This window comes from Nyctereutes procyonoides, unplaced genomic scaffold (assembly GCF_905146905.1).
Source record: "Nyctereutes procyonoides isolate TBG_1078 unplaced genomic scaffold, NYPRO_anot_genome, whole genome shotgun sequence".
Classification (NCBI taxonomy): domain Eukaryota; kingdom Metazoa; phylum Chordata; class Mammalia; order Carnivora; family Canidae; genus Nyctereutes; species Nyctereutes procyonoides.
This window is the reverse complement of record NW_026575140.1, coordinates 34,638,505-34,656,430: the sequence shown is the minus strand read 5'-3', so window position 1 is coordinate 34,656,430 and position 17,926 is coordinate 34,638,505. Positions and strand designations below refer to the sequence as shown.

General features: G+C 46.3%; 1 protein-coding gene across 5 annotated transcripts in view; it reads right to left on the bottom strand.

The window, feature by feature from the left end:
• Positions 1–15,999: 15,999 nt before the first annotated feature.
• The window catches only part of TCEANC2 (transcription elongation factor A N-terminal and central domain containing 2), a 37,044-nt gene continuing 35,117 nt past the window's right edge, over positions 16,000–17,926 (bottom strand). For all 5 annotated transcript variants that reach the window (XM_055307137.1, XM_055307135.1, XM_055307136.1 and 2 more), the window contains exon 5: positions 16,000–17,022. In XM_055307137.1, coding sequence (XP_055163112.1) covers positions 16,834–17,022 — 189 coding nt within the window. In that variant the 3' untranslated portion in view covers positions 16,000–16,833. The remainder of the gene's footprint in view (positions 17,023–17,926) is intronic.

Sequence of the window (17,926 nt, the reverse complement as noted above, 5' to 3'; positions counted from 1 at the left end):
ACATGCCTTGCTTCCCCCCCCCTTTTAAGACTTTATTTATTTATTTATTTATTTATTTATTTATTTATTTATTATTTATTCACGAGAGACACACACACACACAGAGGCAGAGACACAAGCAGAAGGAGAAGCAGGCTCCACGTAGGGAGCCCGATGTGGGACTCGATCGCGGGACTCTGGGATCACACCCTGGGCTGAAGGCAGGCACTAAACTGCTGAGCCACCCAGGGATCTCCCCTTTCCCTTCTATCTTACTTTCTAACAACACCTCTATAGAGGTTTCTCCTGATTACCTCTCAAATAAATTATTTGTTTCAAATCCTTGTTTCAGAGTCTGTTCCTGGGGGAAACCCAGTCTCGGACAGTATAATAATAATATTACTAATAATGGTAACTTCCAGGGACACCTGGGTGGCTCAGCAGTTGAACATCTGCCTTTGGCTCAGGGCGTGATCCTGGGGTCCTGGGACTGAGTTCCACAGCAGGTTCCCCTCAAGAAGCCTGCTTCTCCTTCTGCCTGTATCTCTGCCCTGCCCCCATGAATAAATAAATAAAATCTTTTTTTAAAAATGGTAACTTCCACTTATTGAGCACCTACTATATATAACAGGTGTCAGGCACATATGACCTCATGTGATCCTCATGAGAACATTCTTATCACCTCTAGATAACTGTTGAGATGATTTGGGTTCAGAGGCCTGACCAAGGACGGTCAGCTGGTAAACTTTCAGTAGGACAGGGCATCAAGGGACCTGGGTGCCCTCCCAGGAGGCCCAGCCCCACTGGGTGGTCACGCCCTGAGAAAATGCAGTCTGAGGCACTTTTAAGGCCTGACACGGTCCCCACGACAGGCACTATTCGCAGTGGCAGCAACGGGACTCCTGCTAAGGGCCTCATTACTTGAGGATATTGATGAAGAAGGAGACAGCTGGAGAGGAAGAACAGCAAATATTTTATGGTGATTGCAATTGACAGACTGGTTTGTGGCTACTCTTGGAGATTCCCAGGAATAACCGGGATAATTTCCTGCTTATGTAGAAGGGACCTCAGGGCCGTTGTCTTTGGACAAAAATGGGACTCCGTTTTGTAATCGCAGGTTGGTGAAGCCGGGCAATGCCTAGGCTGCACAATGGAATACATTCCTAATATGTTTGTGTGGACAGAATATGGTCTTTGTTTCTGAAAGTGCAGTGTTTTGCTTTAGGCTTAAGTTTTCAAAGCATGTTTCCGTAGTGAATGTTTTTGTTATATTAAAATAAAGCTATTTGGGTAATAATAAAATCACACACTCAGGTACAGTAAAATAAGCTCCCTGGATGGTACTCAAGGCCCACATTAGACTTCACACTGGGCCCAATTTCCCTGATGGGAGCTTTGAATGTGTTTCCCATTTCTGGCCTCAGTTTCCTCATGAGTCACAAGCAAGGTAGATGAATGGGTCCCACACTCTCCCAGGTCCCCGTCTGTCAGGGCCCGTGGCTCTCCCTCAGGGCCGCTTGGCAAACGCAGGCAGGTTTCTGCCCCAGTCTGGCCTAGAAGCAGATCTGTAATTGAGCCTGCAGGGTCCCTGTGACAGGCACAGCCTGTAAATCTCAGCTGAGGAAGAGACCCAGGGAGATAAATCATACTGCAGCTGACTCTCCTTGCACTCCGGGAGCAGCTTGTCTCTGGGGTTAACACAGAAAGAAAGGAGAGCCGATAAAGCCATTCCCCATGGATAAGACACCTAGCAGGGTGGGGGTACGAGGACCCAGGCCATCCCTGGCAGGGAGGGAGTGCTTGCAGAGTGGTGTCAGCTCCTGAGAGCCCCTGAACATGGGCACAGGGGTGTGTAAGCAGTACAGTGACGTGGTCAGAATGAATGCATTGTCACGGAGTATTTACATGCCTCTCTCCTCCCCCGGGCCCCAAGCCCAGACACTGTGTCTGAGTCAGCTCAGTGTGCCCAACACCAGGACTGGCAGAGGTAGGCATTAGTGAATACAAATAATAGAAAATAATCATGGTAGCTAATGATAACGGTGATAGCTAATGATTGTTAATGCTCAGTCTGAGCCAGGCCCTGAGTCCACCGTTCTGCACGTACTATGTACCTCTCACAATCCTAGAAGGCACATCTCCATGACACAGAGATGTTAAGTAACTTGTCCATGAGCAACTCAGCTGGTATGTGGCTGGGCCAGGATTTAAACCCAGGTAGCTTGGCTCCAGAGTCTGGGCCCCGATCCACTCTGCAAAATGATCAATACAGTAGTGACAACAACAATGAAAATTCATTGTGTCGGCATCTGTCACAGGGCCTGCGGGAAGGAATTGACAAAGGATGGGCAGGCGTCCACCAGGCGACCTGGCAGAGGGAAACAAAGGTCAAGGGCTGAGAGAGGTCACTGCCTGTCTGAGGGGTGATGAGACACTTGGGAAGGCCAGAGCATAAAGGGGCAAGGAGAGAGATGAATCTGAGGAGGCAGGCGGGGGCCAGATCCCCATGAGCCTCATGTGCCAGGCTAATTAGCACAGGCTTGGTCACATGGGCGAGGGCGGGGCAGAGACAGGCCAGGTATGATGACCGCACCACCTCCCACCAGCTCTGAGACCTTTGGAAAGGCACTTCCCCCTACTGCAATCCCAGTTTTCTCATCTGTAACCTGGGGGTGATAATCCCACACTCTGCCCCGCAGGCTTTGGGTGAGGATTAATGAGGCAACAGACGGAAAGGATTTTGTAGACTAAAAGATTTCACAGATGTAGGTTGGGGGGGGTGGGATCGAGAAGTGAAGGGACAGTAGTTGTGAATTTAGCAGCTGCTTTTTACACATAGCCTATCGGATTTACTCTTTCACTGTGATTAAAACTAACGCCGTTTGTGGCACTGCTACTTGCCATTTGGCCTCTGTTACCTCACTTGAGGATCCTCAAACTTTGAGGTGAGATGTAATTATTTTGGCCTTACAAGTGAAGATACTGAGGCACGGAGAGGCAGCGTCACCCACTCCCACCGAGCAGGCCAGAGGGGAGTTGAGGCATGGCCTAGGTTTGTAGCTGCACGGCTGTGTTCTCTTTTTCTTCTTAAAAAAAAAAAGAGAGAGAGAGATGTAGCTAGTTATTAGAGAGAGAGATAAAGAGAACAGGAGCGGGGGCAGGGGGAAGGGGCAGAGGGAGAGAGAGAGAGAATCCCAAGCAGATTCCCCACTAAGTGTGGAGCCGGGATGCAGGGCCGATCTTGCGACCCTGGGAATCCCGACCTCAGCCAAAATCGAGAGTCAGGTGCATAACCAACTGAGCCACCAGGCGCCCCTGCATGGTTGTGTTCTCTCTTCTAGATCTCACAAAACGTGATTAGTACTGAGCAGCTTGTCAGAGCCGAAGCCTCCCAAGGGCAGACCAAAGGGTACAAAGGTCCAGAAGTTAAGACAGCGAGAGCTGTTGACTACAAGTCTTCGGGACTGGAGTACTTGAGGTCTGGGCCATCGGTCAATAACCTCAAGGCCTGTGATAGGGCATCATTTGTCACTTTACAGAGGCCCAACTTTGAATTCTTCATTGCAAGACCAGTATGTGCAGGCAAAGGCCCACCAGGCGTCACTTCTCCACTCAACTTCCAGTTTTCTCCTCCTTGGGAGAGGCAGGGTGGTCTCAGGCCAGAATGCACTGGGCTCCCAGGCCGCCCGTATGTGGAAAAATCCCAGCTCTGCCACTCAAAGCCAGTGATCTTGAGTAAGGGGTCTCCTGTGTCTGGACTTCAATCTCCTGACGTGTAATACAAGGATGATCATACCTACCTCAAAGTGCTGGGCAGGATTAACGAGCTCATGACAGTTCTCGGTCTCTGCAGGATCCCTGAGGGACAGGTCACAGTGTGGGAGGGAATGGAGAGGCAGGAGTCTTGCTCGACACTGTCTGCCGTTTTGTAATCTCTTGTTTTTCTTTTTCCTTTTTCTTTTTTTTTATAAAGATTTTATTTATTTGATAGAGAGACAGAGAGAGAGAGAGAGAGAATGCATGTGAGCACAAACATGGGGAGCAGCAGAGGGAGAGGGGTGAGGGAGAAGCAGACTCCCCACAAAGCAGGGAGCTGAAAGCAGAACTCGCTCCCAGGACCCCGGGATCATGACTTGAGCCAAAGGCAGATGTTCAACCACTGAGCGCCCCCAGGTGCCCCTGTAATCTCGTTTTTTCAGTAATGGTGGGGAAGGGTGTTCAAAATAATGCACGTAAAGCACTTAGCACAGTCTTGACATAATACTCTGCAAATGTTAGCTGATGTTGTTATTATACATATTATTATAAATCAGTTTTTAAGAACTCTGTTTCTTTGTGGAAAATGACTCCCCCCCCCAAAAAAAAAACCCAAATGCTCCTTAATGGAGCTAAAGAGGAAGAGGCTAAAGCAAGTGATGCTTTTTAGCCAGAAAATAGGAATTTCATGGGGCCGACAGACTCCTTCCTGCCTTTGACTTGGCTTCTTGCTGAGTCAGGTGAGGCTGACACATGAGCAGCTGGAGGAGCACCACAGCTTCGCTGGAAGGCTGGCCAGCTCAGGAAGCACTTTGGATGCCTGTCAAACAACCAGTCCACGGCCCTGGGCTTCGTACCTATCTTTGTGGCTTGCTGGCTGAGCAACCTTGGGCAAATCACTGAACCTCTCTGAGCCATCAAATTGTCACTTGATGAATGACAATGATATGCCTGGGCTTTACAGGGCAGCTGGGAGACTTTGAGAGTTACAGAGCAGCGTCCATGATCACATCTTCATCTTCATCATCATAAGGCATTTGGGCTTCATCAGGCCAATGCAGACCAGTACCAGGCTTCCTGCCAGCTGTGCTAAGGTTGGATTCAAGTGGCTAGAGGGTCACTCTAGAGGCCAGTGTGGAGCAGGGTCTGGAAGGGAAGAGCAAGATGGGGACCAGGAAGTATTATGTGTGTGTGACCCTCCCACTCCCACCCCATCTGGCCTTTCTGGACAACACCATTAGGCATGAATTGAACTAACCCAGCAAAAGGATGGTTCTGGATTGCAACAGGGAAACAAAATCTGAATGTAACTAACAGAGCTTTACCTTATCCACTTGCCTGGGATGGTATTTATGCTAATCCTATTCCAAGCAAAAGCAACTCAGACTAATAACAACCGCTCAGCTCTGAGTTCCACACCATCTGTCAGTCTACACACGCCGGATTAGGCTTTCCTGTGTCGCGCAGACAGGGCTGCTTGGATGTGCGGGCACTTGGGGGCCAGCTTGAAGTTGCGGAGGGGGAGCCCCTCACTCAGTACATATGTACGGAGTCCTGTTGGGGGCTGAGCCCTGAGCCAGGCACTGGAGACCCAGAGGAGGGACACAGAGGGTCACTGCTCCTAGGAAGTGTGTGCTCTGGTGGGGGTACACCAGAGAAAATAAACAATAAATGAGTATAGTAAGTTAGTCAGTCAGTCAGTTGAGATGGGGTTAAATCCTATGAAAAAAAAGCCCCCATGTGTCAGAGAATGGCTCGGGGGTTACAGCCTAATTAGAGAGGGTAGCCAGGAAAGACCTCTCATAGGAGGTGAGACTTGCATGACAAGGAGTCACCCCGGGGTGGTCCCAGTCAGTATGCAGGCAGAGGCAACAGTGGATGCAAACACCCCAACAGAGGGCCATAGTTTAGAAGTTTGACAGAAGGCCAGAGCAGAGGGAGCCAGGGGTTGGAGATGGTGCCAGAGATCAGGACACTGGGGACCTCATAGGCCACTGTAGGGGATGTGTGATGAGAGCCACCAAGGGCTTTGATTTTTCTTTTTTTATTTTTTTTTTTATTTATGATAGTCACACAGAGAGAAAGAAAGAGGCAGAGACACAGGCAGAGGGAGAAGCAGGCTCCATGCACCGGGAGCCCGACGTGGGATTCGATCCTGGGTCTCCAGGATCGCGCCCTGGGCCAAAGGCAGGCGCTAAACTGCTGCGCCACCCAGGGATCCCCACCAAGGGCTTTGGACAGAGGAGTGACATGACCTACAAATCTGTTCCAGATGCTCACTCTGGCTGCTGGGTGGAGAACCGACTATAGGAGAGTGTCCCCAAGGAGACAAGGTCAGAGGCTCTGGCTTTGGGATGTGGAGAAGAATAGAGGTCTTCTATACAGAGGTCACATTTTGGAGCAGTGAGAAAAAGAGACGGAGCCAGAGTGCCCAGCACAGCCTCCTGCATGTAGCAGGAGTGCACTCTGTCATGGCTGGGGCTGTGATGATTTGATTCTCCACCACACAGCCCCTCCAAAATAATAACTTTGAAAACTCATGATGTTTGATCAGCTCAAGTACTGGCTCGGAGGCCCCATGCTAACCCTGGGTGCATTTTCCCTTGTGGGTTGTCCTCCTATCATGTCCCCAAGGCCACGTGGGCTGTTTACTCTGAAGTGAACCTCCCATGGGCCATGCGTTTTCTGGCTCTGAAGCAATCCAATCCTTAGTGCTTCCTCGGGGAGCTCTGCTCACTGCATCAGGCAGGAGAGGATGGGACTCTTGCACAGATAGAGATATACTGATGCAGCACAATCTACAGAACCATGAGAAAGTCACGGTTGACGGCAGGCTTGGCCCATCTCCTGCATAGTGAGATCCCAGGCAGGACCTCACCTGGTGTTCTAATACCCTCATTCAGCATGTGTGTACCAAGCTCCTGCCCTGTGCTAGACCCTGTGCCAGGAACACAGCAACTAATCAGACACCGTCGCCCTAAAGCTCACATAAGGTGGAGGAGTAAATTAATAGTGCCTGATGTGCCATACGTGCTCCAGATTTGCTGATTAACAGCTACCTGTGTGGTGAGCCCTTCATACTGTACCTCTACTTTTACTTAAGTATTTCCTCATCTCGAAATCATAAAAATTTCATTCAGGCCTTCACTTCAGACTGTCCCCTGACTCATTCCCCACTCTCACTTCTGGCTATTCTTTCTCTTTCTGCCCTTTGGCTCCACGCACATCACACATGTTACTGTTCCCTGTTCTTTGATATTTCTCTGGCATGCATATACCTTTCCTTGTACCTGGAACCGACTTGTCCCATCCACTCCCTGCTAAACTCCTATCTATATACCCATCAAAGCCCAGCTCCAGAGGCAGCATTTTTTTTTGCAAAGCCTTTCTGATTCTCTCCAGATTGGGCCTCTCCGCAGGCACAGTCAAGCCCTTGCCCCATGATGCTCCCACAGTCCCTCACCCATTCCTATGATAGATTGCTATGGATTGAGGACTTGATCCCCTCACTGGATGATGAGCCAGGACACAGAGCCCCTGTTGGTTCTGTCTCATCTCAGGGCCTGGCAGAGAGGAGGGAGATATTCAGCAAGCATTTTTGTTCACAGGGGTAATAGGGCACTTGTGTGGCCATAGTAGAGATAGAGGCACAAGCATGAGGCCGGAGAGGTCAGCAGACGTCCGTAGGATGAGGCCCTGGATGACAGGCCTTGGGGTAGATATCAGCCACTGGAGAAAAAGCTGAGGGAGAAGAAGAAAACCATATCCCACTCAGAGAGGTGAAAAAGTAGGACAGGAGAACTATTTGGGGTTGTGATAGGGGATATAAATATTGATTATGTTTACGTGATGTTCTCAAGGGCTATTAGCTGTGGGCTCACTTTCCAACATAAATAAGAGAAATAAGAGAAGATAACCCTTGCCATTAAGGACATCAGGTCTATTAATAGGAAACAAAATACCTGTACATACAAACATCATCCCCTTCTGCACCTTGAGACCATTTTTATGATACACTTTGTTATTCGGATGTGGGGATGGAGTCCTGGAGGGTTGAAATAGCTTGTCTAAAGTTGCTAGTTGAATAGCAATGAGCCAATGATTATCCTACTCAAAGGCAGTCATGAAGAGCTGTGCAGGGAAAAGTCTTGCCAATCACAGAATTTGTGTCTCATACAGCATGATTGTTTGTATGTTTTCTGCATTAAAAACATTACAGTACATGAATTTATATTCACTGTGAAAAAAATCTGATTGGATTACAACCCAAAGTATAAAATAAATACATGTGAGTCCATACTGATAGGTAGGTAGGTAGGTAGGTAGGTAGGTAGGTAGGTAGAGCAAGAAAGAGAGAGAGAGAGAGAGAGAGACAGATAAAGAATGGACAAATCTTCTTAGGGAAGAATTCCAAAAAATTTATGTAGATACTCTACCCAGGAGGTGGAGTTTGATTACTACCACCTTTGAGTAGGGTCTGGTGACTTCCCCCAAAGAATAGAGTATGGAAAGCGAAAAAGAGTAACATTACAGTGGAGAAGCACTACCCTACCCAAGCCATGGAGGTTAACATTCCCAGTAATAACTTACCTGGCTATCCTGTACCCCTAGGTGTGCTGTGACAGGAAGGGGAGCTCACCTCTGGGATATTCTTCCTCAAAACTCATGACCCCAGCTCAGTCAAGAGGACTTCTTCAGACAAACCTGAACTTAGGAGCATTCTACAAAATACCTGGCCAGCCCTGCTCAAGACTGTCAAGGTCATGGGAAACAAGGAAAGACTGGGGAATCAGGCAGAGAGCAGAGAAGTCTAGGGAGGCATGACTAAATGCAGTTCAATCACCGACTGAATTCTAGAACAGAAAAAGGGCATTAGTGGAAAAACTGATGAAGGCTGAACGAAGTCTGGAGTTAACAGTAACGTAGCAAGGGTGGCGTTTTCATTTTGACACACGTGCCACACTACAGTACAACGTTAACAACAGGGGAAACTGGGTGAGGGGCAGATAGGAGCTCTCCGTATTGTCTTTGTAACTTTCCTGCAAGTCTGAAACTATCCCCAAATAAAAAATTTATTTTAAAAAATTCAGGTAAGCAGAGAGTGTGTCCCTCCTCCACCATGCCACCCAAAGCCTCTCTCTACATCAGGTACACATGCATACATACCTTCTTCCTCAATATGTTCCTGTGTTTTTTTCCCCCTTACATAAGTGGTCCACACTGTACTTACTGCCCTGTGACTTCCTTTTGTCACTGGACCAAATGCGTCAATGGTCTCTCCACATCAGCAGATTTTCAGTACAGATCTATGCTGTCCAATACAGTGGCCACCGCCACATGCAGCCATTGAACATTTGAAAGTGTAGTTAGTCCAAACTGAGATGTGCTCTTTAGTGTAAAATACACATCAGATTGCAAAAAGAGAATGTAAAATATCTCAGTAATTTTTATGCTAATTACATGTTAAAGTGATAATATCTTCAGTGTATAGAGCTCGAACATATCATTAATTTCATCTGTTTCTCTTGACGGTTTTTAATGTGGCTCCTGGGAAGTGTAAAACTACACATGTGGCTGGCTTGTGTTATATTTCTACTGGACAAGTGATGTTACGTGGATCTAAATTCATTCTTTTTATCTGCTGCTTAGTATTCCAAGTTGTGAAAGTACCACAACTTATTTAACTATTCTTTCTCTAATGTAAATTGAGATTACTTCTAAAATTTTATTACAGACCATGTTGCAATTAAATTTTTGTAATGCCTACTTCATGCACTCCTGGAAATTTTTCTAGAGTAGGGGTTGGCAAACCAAGGCCATGGACCAAATGCCATCTACCACGTACTCTTCTGAAGTTTTATTGGCACACAGCCACACTCACTCATTTACATATCATCTGTGGCTGCTTTTGCACTACAGCACCAGGGTTGAATAGTTGTGAGAGACCATATGGCCTGCAAAGCCTAAAATATTTACTAACTGTCCCTTTTTAGAAAAGTTTGCTGACATCTGATCTAAGAGTTATCAACAATTAGAAGAGCTATGTTGCAGGTCCAGTTCCCTGGAAAGTAGACTGTGAGATGGGAGATTAGCATACAGCAAGTTCATTAGGGATTGTGTGACCTTATGATTTGGTGGATCTGATACAATCCAGCTTACGATGAGCAGCTTTGGCTGCACAGTCAAAAACCACAGGTCCTGCCAAATCATGTGGTTCACACAGCATGCTGCTTGTACTGTTCAGTGCTTCTTCCATGGTGTACACTCTCTGGTGGGTGTTAGCATGGAATACATAGAACTTCACACTCGATGTCCACTCTCATAGTCCATCCATGAGCCTGTACCCCAGATCTGTCCCCGATTTTCTAGTTTCATCCTTTCAGACCCCTAACCAGCCAAGCCATTCACCACTGCCCATCAGATCCATGTATCATCTAACCATGGGCCCCCTTTCTTTCCAGAAAAGGTAGATGACGGCGTGTAGTATCCAGAGCTTGTCCACTGGAAGGATTTCCTCCTCTACCATCTTTCAAGGACACTGCAGTGGGGCCTGCATGTAGCAACAGTCTATTTTTGGCTTGCTCACACAAACTGAGCTGACCCACCCATGAACAAAGCTTGGCTTTTTTTTTTTTCTCCTCCAGCTGGATCTAAGGAGCTCCTCAGGCAGCCATAGGCGATCTGAGGGAGAGGCACTGGTGCAAAAAAGGAGGAGGACATAAATGTCTGGGCCACCTGCTCCTGCAACTGTCCTTTGCCCTTTGGCCCTGCTGTGCCCAATCCCAGTTGTACCATGTCTATCATAATGAATTGCTGCTGACCTTGTGTGACCTTATGATTTGGTGGGTTTCACAGAATCCAGCTTATGAGGAGCAGCTTTAGCTGCATGGTCAACTCGATGATCTGCAGTCAGATGATCTGTCTCTACCAGAACACTCAGCAAATCAGAAGTTATGTTTTGAAAACTGTATTATTCTTGGTTACAGAGACATGGCCCTGTTCCAAAACCCCAGGGGTCTACATTGTCTCCTACTAGGCCTCATCATAAACTCTGTGGGTATCTCTTTCCACTACAGATACCTCAAGTACCATGGGTTCTTTCAGGTGATAAGGCTACTTGTGCCATAGCCGGGATCTGCTACTGAGCCCCTTCCCTCTCTGGGCCATCCAGAACTGGCAGCCTTCTGTGTTATCCAGAATATGGGATGGAGCAGTATTCCCAGGTGTGAAATATGTTGCCTCCAAAGCCCAAAGGGCCCCCCTCTCTGCCATTGTGGTTTTTTTTTTTCTTAATGGGGATGTGGGAGAAGCAGTCATTGTCTTTTCCTTTGGAGGACATGTCCCCGGCACATTCCAGACTACTGGTCCCTACAAATATCACTGAGGTATCAGGCCTCTGAATCTTCTTAATGTTTTCTACTGCTCTCTGCAATGTATGTGTCTCACTAAGGCTTCCAATATACATGTTGTTCATTGCTCATCTGGCCCAATGTGATGTTCTGCAAGGTTATCTAGGCAGGATAGGTCTCTTCTCAGACTAGGTTGTGAGAGAGCAGAAAGGTTAACAGCCCTGGGGTAAGACTGTCCAAGTGAATGTGAACTCTTTCTTTCTGATAGGGAAGGACATGAAAAACATTCACCAGGTCAGTAGCTACATAACCATGTACCTGAGGACAAGTTCAATGTGCTCTAGGAAAGATGCCACGTCTGGCACAGCAGCTGCCAAGTAGAACTACCACTTGGTTGATTTTGCTGTAGTCCATGGTCACCTTCCAGGATCCATTTGATTTGTGCAGGGGCCGGTGAATGGAACAGAGATAATGAGATCACTGTCCCCAAATCCTTTAGGTCTTCAAGGTTGGCATTAATCTTTCCCATTCCCTGTTTATTAGTAAGGTTGAGCATCTTCTAATATGTTTATCGGCTTATTTCCTTTTCTTTGAATTCCCATAATTCATAATCATTTGTCTGTTTCTTTCATTAGACTGTGAGCTTCTTGGGGCCAGAGACTATGTCTCATTTATCCCAGGGACCCCTGGACCTGGCTTGTAAGAGCTCAACAAATATGCAGTGAATAAATGATTTTAACAGGATGAACAAGCAGCATTTGATTGGACATCCTGGGCTTCCTGGATCTTGAAACTAAGCTCCTTAGCTTATGGGTAAGCCTATCCCAGACAGTAATCTTATCATTTTGGTTGATTTAAAAGAAAATACAATGTCATCCAATCAAACCATCTCTCTTTTGAAACCAAGGCAGTGTCACTGACCTAATCGAAGCTCCCAAAGCCTTGTTTTCTGGATGGACTCCCTTTGATAGCAATAATGGGCAGTAACAAGCTGAGCCCCCGCCCCATCTGGCTGTGATAAACGCATCCAAAACACATTACAAATCTCAGAGTGAGGCTCTGAGGCCTGAGGCTGCAGCAAAAGAAAACCAAGGTTGACAAGCACAAGTTTAAGAACCTGATATTCTATAAATGAAAAAAGGCCAGCTGCCTGTTCCTTTACCACTGAACAAAGTAAATGCATTATCTGAGCTTCCTGCCATTCTTCAAACCTGGGACTCTCTAATGATATCTGTTTGGTCAACTCGAAACTTCATTTGTCAAAAAAAAAAAAATCTCGCATTTACTGAATCTCAAGTGTGTCTTTCCTTTATGTTAAGTTTTTGGGTTTAAATTTTTTTAAAAAACTTTCTTAAATATGCTTACATTGGAACATGTTCATATTCATAAAACACATATCTTATATAGGTCCCTCACATCCTCAAAAACTTCTCATGCCTCCCATTATCTGAAGGCCAACGTCCAACTCCTTCCTGCACCAGGCCTCCGAGGCCCTGGCTACTGCCCCCTCCATTTCTTCTCACCATTTCTAAGAACTTTATGCTTCCACTACACATATAATTTTGCCTCTACTGAAATAAGCCATGCACTTTACACTTGTGCTTTTGCACATACACACTGCTCCCTCTGCTAAGAACTACTACCTATCTTTTGAGATTTGGTTCAAATGTTATCTCTCTAGAAACCTTTCCTTCCCCTAGAATGGTGTTGATCATCCCTTTTCACACTTTTTCAACATTTTAAATAAATATCTATAGTCAATACTTCATATCTTATACTATAATTATCTACCTATGTGTCTGTCTCCCCACCAGACTAAGAGTTCCCCAAAGGTAGAAATTCTATCTCATATATTACAGTTTCCCCAGGGCCAGTGCAGTTCTGGGCAACATTTGCTCACTGAGTGAATGAATGAAAAGCTCTAGTCCCTACCCAAGGGCCCAGGGCTTCCAATTTAACCACAAGAAAAGGACCAATAGGCTACTGGAGCAGACTCTAACAGTACTTAATTTCCCAATTTCCTCTAGCAACAGAACACACTTAGAAGACATATTCATGCCTAGACTCACAGGTAACTCAAGGTCCTAGGAACCTCTCTTAACCCATTTCGGGAGCTGACCCCTTTCATTGAGAACAGGTTGGAGCTCAGAGGTGCTTCCTAGTGAGTAGGCAAACTTATGTTGGTGTCTGCGAGCCTCCTTCCCTTTGGCAAGCACTCAGAATAGCTCCATTAACGTTCATGGAAATTCTGCACATGCATCAAGGAGAAAACAGCCACAAATAACACAGCCTGCTTTCCAAATCTCCAAAGCACATCTCTGCAATCATTTCACTTTCTAACTATCACCACTGAAGGCTTTCAGCCAGACAGCAATTTGTTTTCAACTTACTCTGGGTTCCTCAGTTAGCAGAACTCTTTGGATGTTTATAAATGAAGCTTCCTCCTTCCTGTCCCTCTCCCTGCTCCAGCTTCTCTTCCACACAGCCCAGTAATGAGAAACTAATCAGTTCCTGCAATCAGTCCAGACTCCTTCACTTTGTGCTCGAGACCCTTCAAATTTGTCTTGGTCCTTGCCTTTCTCTCTGGCCTCATCTCCAGGTACTCTCCTGCATGTGTCTTCTACTCTAGCCATACCAATTACCTCCCAGGTATCACAGTTCTGGGGGCTTTCCATACTCTGCTTTCGCTGCTGGGCATATACCTCAACCACCCAAGTACCTACTTCTGCCCTTTCAGACCGCACCCAGGTATCACCTCTTCCAGGAAGCATTCCCTGGTTGGATTAGATGACTTCTCTGTATGCCTACAGCTAGTCATTCAACTGTTCAATAAATAGTTATGAAGACCTAGTTTGTGACAGGCTGTTCTAGGTGCTGGAGGCACAGCAGGAATAAAGCAAAGGGTCTGCTATCAAGAAGCTGAAATTCTTAAAGGAGATGGAGGTAATAGGCAATAAAGAAATAATAAACTGTGTCAAGTGGGGGATAAATACTCTGAAGAAAAATAAATTGGGGTAGTGTATTAAAAAATGATTGAGAGAGAGGGCTATTTTATTTAGGGTAGTCAGTGAAGGCCTATTTGGTAAGGCAAGCAGAGATCTGAATTGAGTGATGACAGGAACATGCAGATATTTATGGAAAGAGCATTGCGATCAGAGGAAGAGTTAAGTGCAAAGGCCATGAGGCAAGAACACGTCTGGTGTGTGTGTTTGGAACAGTAAGGGAGTCAGTGGGACCATAAAGGTGTGAGAAAGGGAGACAATATTAGGAAATTAGGTCAAAGAGGCAGCCAGGAGCCAGATCACATTGGGCCTTGTAGGACATGGTAAGGGCTTGGGATTCTACTCTGAGGTGGAAGCCACTAGGTTTTGAGCAGAGAAAAGATAGAATTTGTTTTACATTTTAAAAGGTTCATTCCAGCTACCTGTGGATAACAGACTATAAGGGGAACAAGGGTGGAGGCAGGAAGGGCACAGATACCTGGACATCCATTAATTCCACTCATGTATTGGGTACTACCATGGGACAAGCACTAATCTAAGGACAGAAGATATCCAGATGAATAAGACAGGATTTCTGAATTCTGGCAGGATTTCTGAAGGAGGTTACAATCGAGTGGGGATAGAATCAAAAGCATAGCCACAGAACCTGCGGGTATGTACAAAACAGTATACAAGGAATTATGGTAGGGGCAGTGGAGAGAATTAGATAGACAGTAGCATTCTAGAGAAAGGAAGCAACTCATGAAATTGCTCAGAGTGGGAAGGGGGAGATGACACCACGGGATTTCCGGTTTTGATATGTCACTTTGTTTCTAGCATAGGGAAGTCAGTCTGAAGAGGCTGAGACTAGAGGCAGAGGAACCATTGAGGAGGCCATGTGGTCATCTGGATAAGAGAGGATAAAGTCCTGAAGTGTACTAGAGATGGAGAAGAGACAAGAGATTCTAAATCTATGTGAGAAACGAACCATCAGGACTTCGTTGAGTTTGGGGGTGGGGGCGATGAGGAGCCTAGGCTGACCGCCAGGTTTCTAGCTCAAGTACCAGTATTGCCAAGTGAAAGAAAACGTGTCACATTTGAGATGTCCACGAGACATCTAGGAGCTATTGCCTGAAATTCAGGGCACAGGTATGGGCTGAAGATGCCAACTGGAGTGTCATCCGTGTGTACACGATGCCTAAGAGCATGAACAGGTAAAATCAACCGGGAAGACTGTACATCAAGCAGACCCCAGTTCTGAATTGTAAATCTGCCACTCACCATCTGTGTGACCCTGAGCAAGTTATTAAACCTTCTGAGCCTCACTTCCCTCATCTTTAATTAGGTATTAGTACGATTAATTTTTTAAATGTCTCCCACAATGCTGAGCACGTGGTTAAGTGGTCAATTATTATTCTAGCTCCAATCATTATGAGCAGTGGGGAACTGAACAGAATACTTCTGCTTGGTAGCTTCTGGTAGATATCCACAGTGCCCCGAGAAATGGGTGCTCAGTAAGTAGGTACTAAATAAATGAAGACATCTAAGAAACTGAAATAATACTTACAAATACAACAGGTGAAAAGGTTAAAAAACAGGATTTTTAAAACACTACATAAAGACCAATGTAAACGCTAATAAATTATCTTCGGAAGGACGTCTGGCACTTAGAAAACAGATGTTAGCCCCCTCCCTTTTGTCTGTGCTTTTAACTTAGCCCCTCTATCTTTTTTTTTTTTTTTTAATTTTAACTTCCTCCATTCTACTGACTTCTTTGCAGATTATAAACATACTCTAGTCTCCTCTAGCCTAAAAAGCCTTTCTTGGGTCCTGCTATCACCCTCAAAGTCTTGTCCAATCATTCTTTATTTTCACCAACTGTCCCCTTTCTCAACTTCGAACACTTTTCAATGAATAGGCCACAGCCTTTGTTGTAGACAAAAAACCCCTCCCAGTTTATTACTTAAAAAGAGCAAATACATTTACATCATCGTTCAAGCAAGCTTATACAGTGGCATTTCATTTTAGAATATAGGTGCATTTTTTTTTCTACTATGGTAACTCATTTCAAGAGAAATTTCATTATGTATCTTCTACAGAGCCTGAACCCAAGAGCCAGCATATTCAAATAAACCTCAAGGTGTGGGGAGGCTTCTGGCCAGCTCCTCATTAGAAGCCTCAGCATGGGGGCTCCGGAGACCAATGCAGAAGGTCTTCGAGGGAGAGCTGCAATGTTCAGATAAGTGAGTTCTGGAAAGAAGGGGTAGTTGGCTGGCTCCAGCAGGCTCACCCCTGGGGTAGAGCAAAGAGAACAGACAGGGGAGTTCTGAGAGGCACAGGAGCTGTCTAAACTCAGGGGGACGGGACTGAGCAAGCAGCCGTGGTAATTGAGTTTCAGTTACCTGCAGGGTGGCGAAATAAAGTAGTTACTTCATCTGCCTGACATGGGGGAATTTAGAGGTGTCCTTGGCATACTCCCAGTGAAATCTGTCACCCTTTCCCTGGGCTAGGTGATGACAACCGTACTGTGCTTCCTAGCGACAGCCAGCCATGTCCCGTTAGGCAGCACAAGCGCACTACAGCTAATGAAGCCTCTCCTGCAGGCCTGGCTCCCAGGGCTCTCTGCATCCTCTGTCTGAAGGAATGGCACCATGGGAAAATTTAGCACCACCAGCAGCAGCCATCACCCAAACTCAAAAGAGTCTTTGAATGGCAGAGAGAGGCCCATTTTGCTTTCTGCCCAGCCCAGCTTTGGAACCATCCTCAGGTCATTTTTTGTGGTTCTGTACAAACGTGCCGACTGGCAGTGAGCCGTTCTTCACCTGAGCCCGGATTTCAGCTTGGTGCTTTAATGTGAAGACCAGGGCTCTCACCGTCCGCCGGTACGGCCCATTAATGAGGCGGGAGCAGAGATGAAACGTTTCCCGCTCAATATTTTCAACCAGTAGGTGATCCATCTAAAAAACAGCAAAATTATCAAATTAGGGCCTTGCATTGCATAAGGATTAAAAGCAAGAGAGGCTGGAGCACTCTGCTCAGAGGCCTCCATTAATCAACTGAAATTCAAGGACATCTACTTCCTGTCACAAGAGAAACAGGAAGAGCAAATTAATTCCACCCTAGCAATTAAGGAACAAGGCCATGTGCTTTGTGACAGGGACCTCATTCACAACCCCTGCCGGGTGGTAATATTTGCCATTATAACAGGAAACGGGCCTGAACTAAGCAACGGGTACTGGGCCCTGTACTTTACCAACTAGGAAACCAAGACCAAGGATAATAAATCAGTGTAACAGTTTATACTTTTTTGGGTTTGTTTTAAAAGTGCCTTTTAACCCCTTACAGAATTTCAGCAACACTGGGTCTGAGTCTTGATATGTGTGTAGAGCAGTTGATAAATCACTTTTCACATTTAATGCTTACAACTGTTACTACTTCATGTTCTAGATGAGGAAATAGGTTCAAAGGTAAAGAAAGGTTCAAGGTCTTACAACTAAGAGGCAGAGCTGGGTCTCTGACCAGATGCCCTGACTCCCAAGTTCATGTTCCTCTCCTTTCAGCGTACTAACTGGTCACCCTGACATTCGGGGTGACCAATTGAGTCTGAAGAGACCTCTGCAGGGCCAGCTGAGCAGAGCAGGCCTAGGGGATGGGACCTGCAACAGTTCCGGGGTTGTCCAGCTTGGGCCCAAGCCCTCCTCTAGTCACTGACCTTGTCAAAGCAGCACAGGTCTGGATCTTTGTCCATAGTCTGGATCCAGGCTAGACTGGGATGCTGGTCAGGCACCCCCTCACTACTCTCCTTTCCAGGCCATCTCACACTACTTGCCTTGCCAGTTCTGACCACAGCCCAGCCTGAGC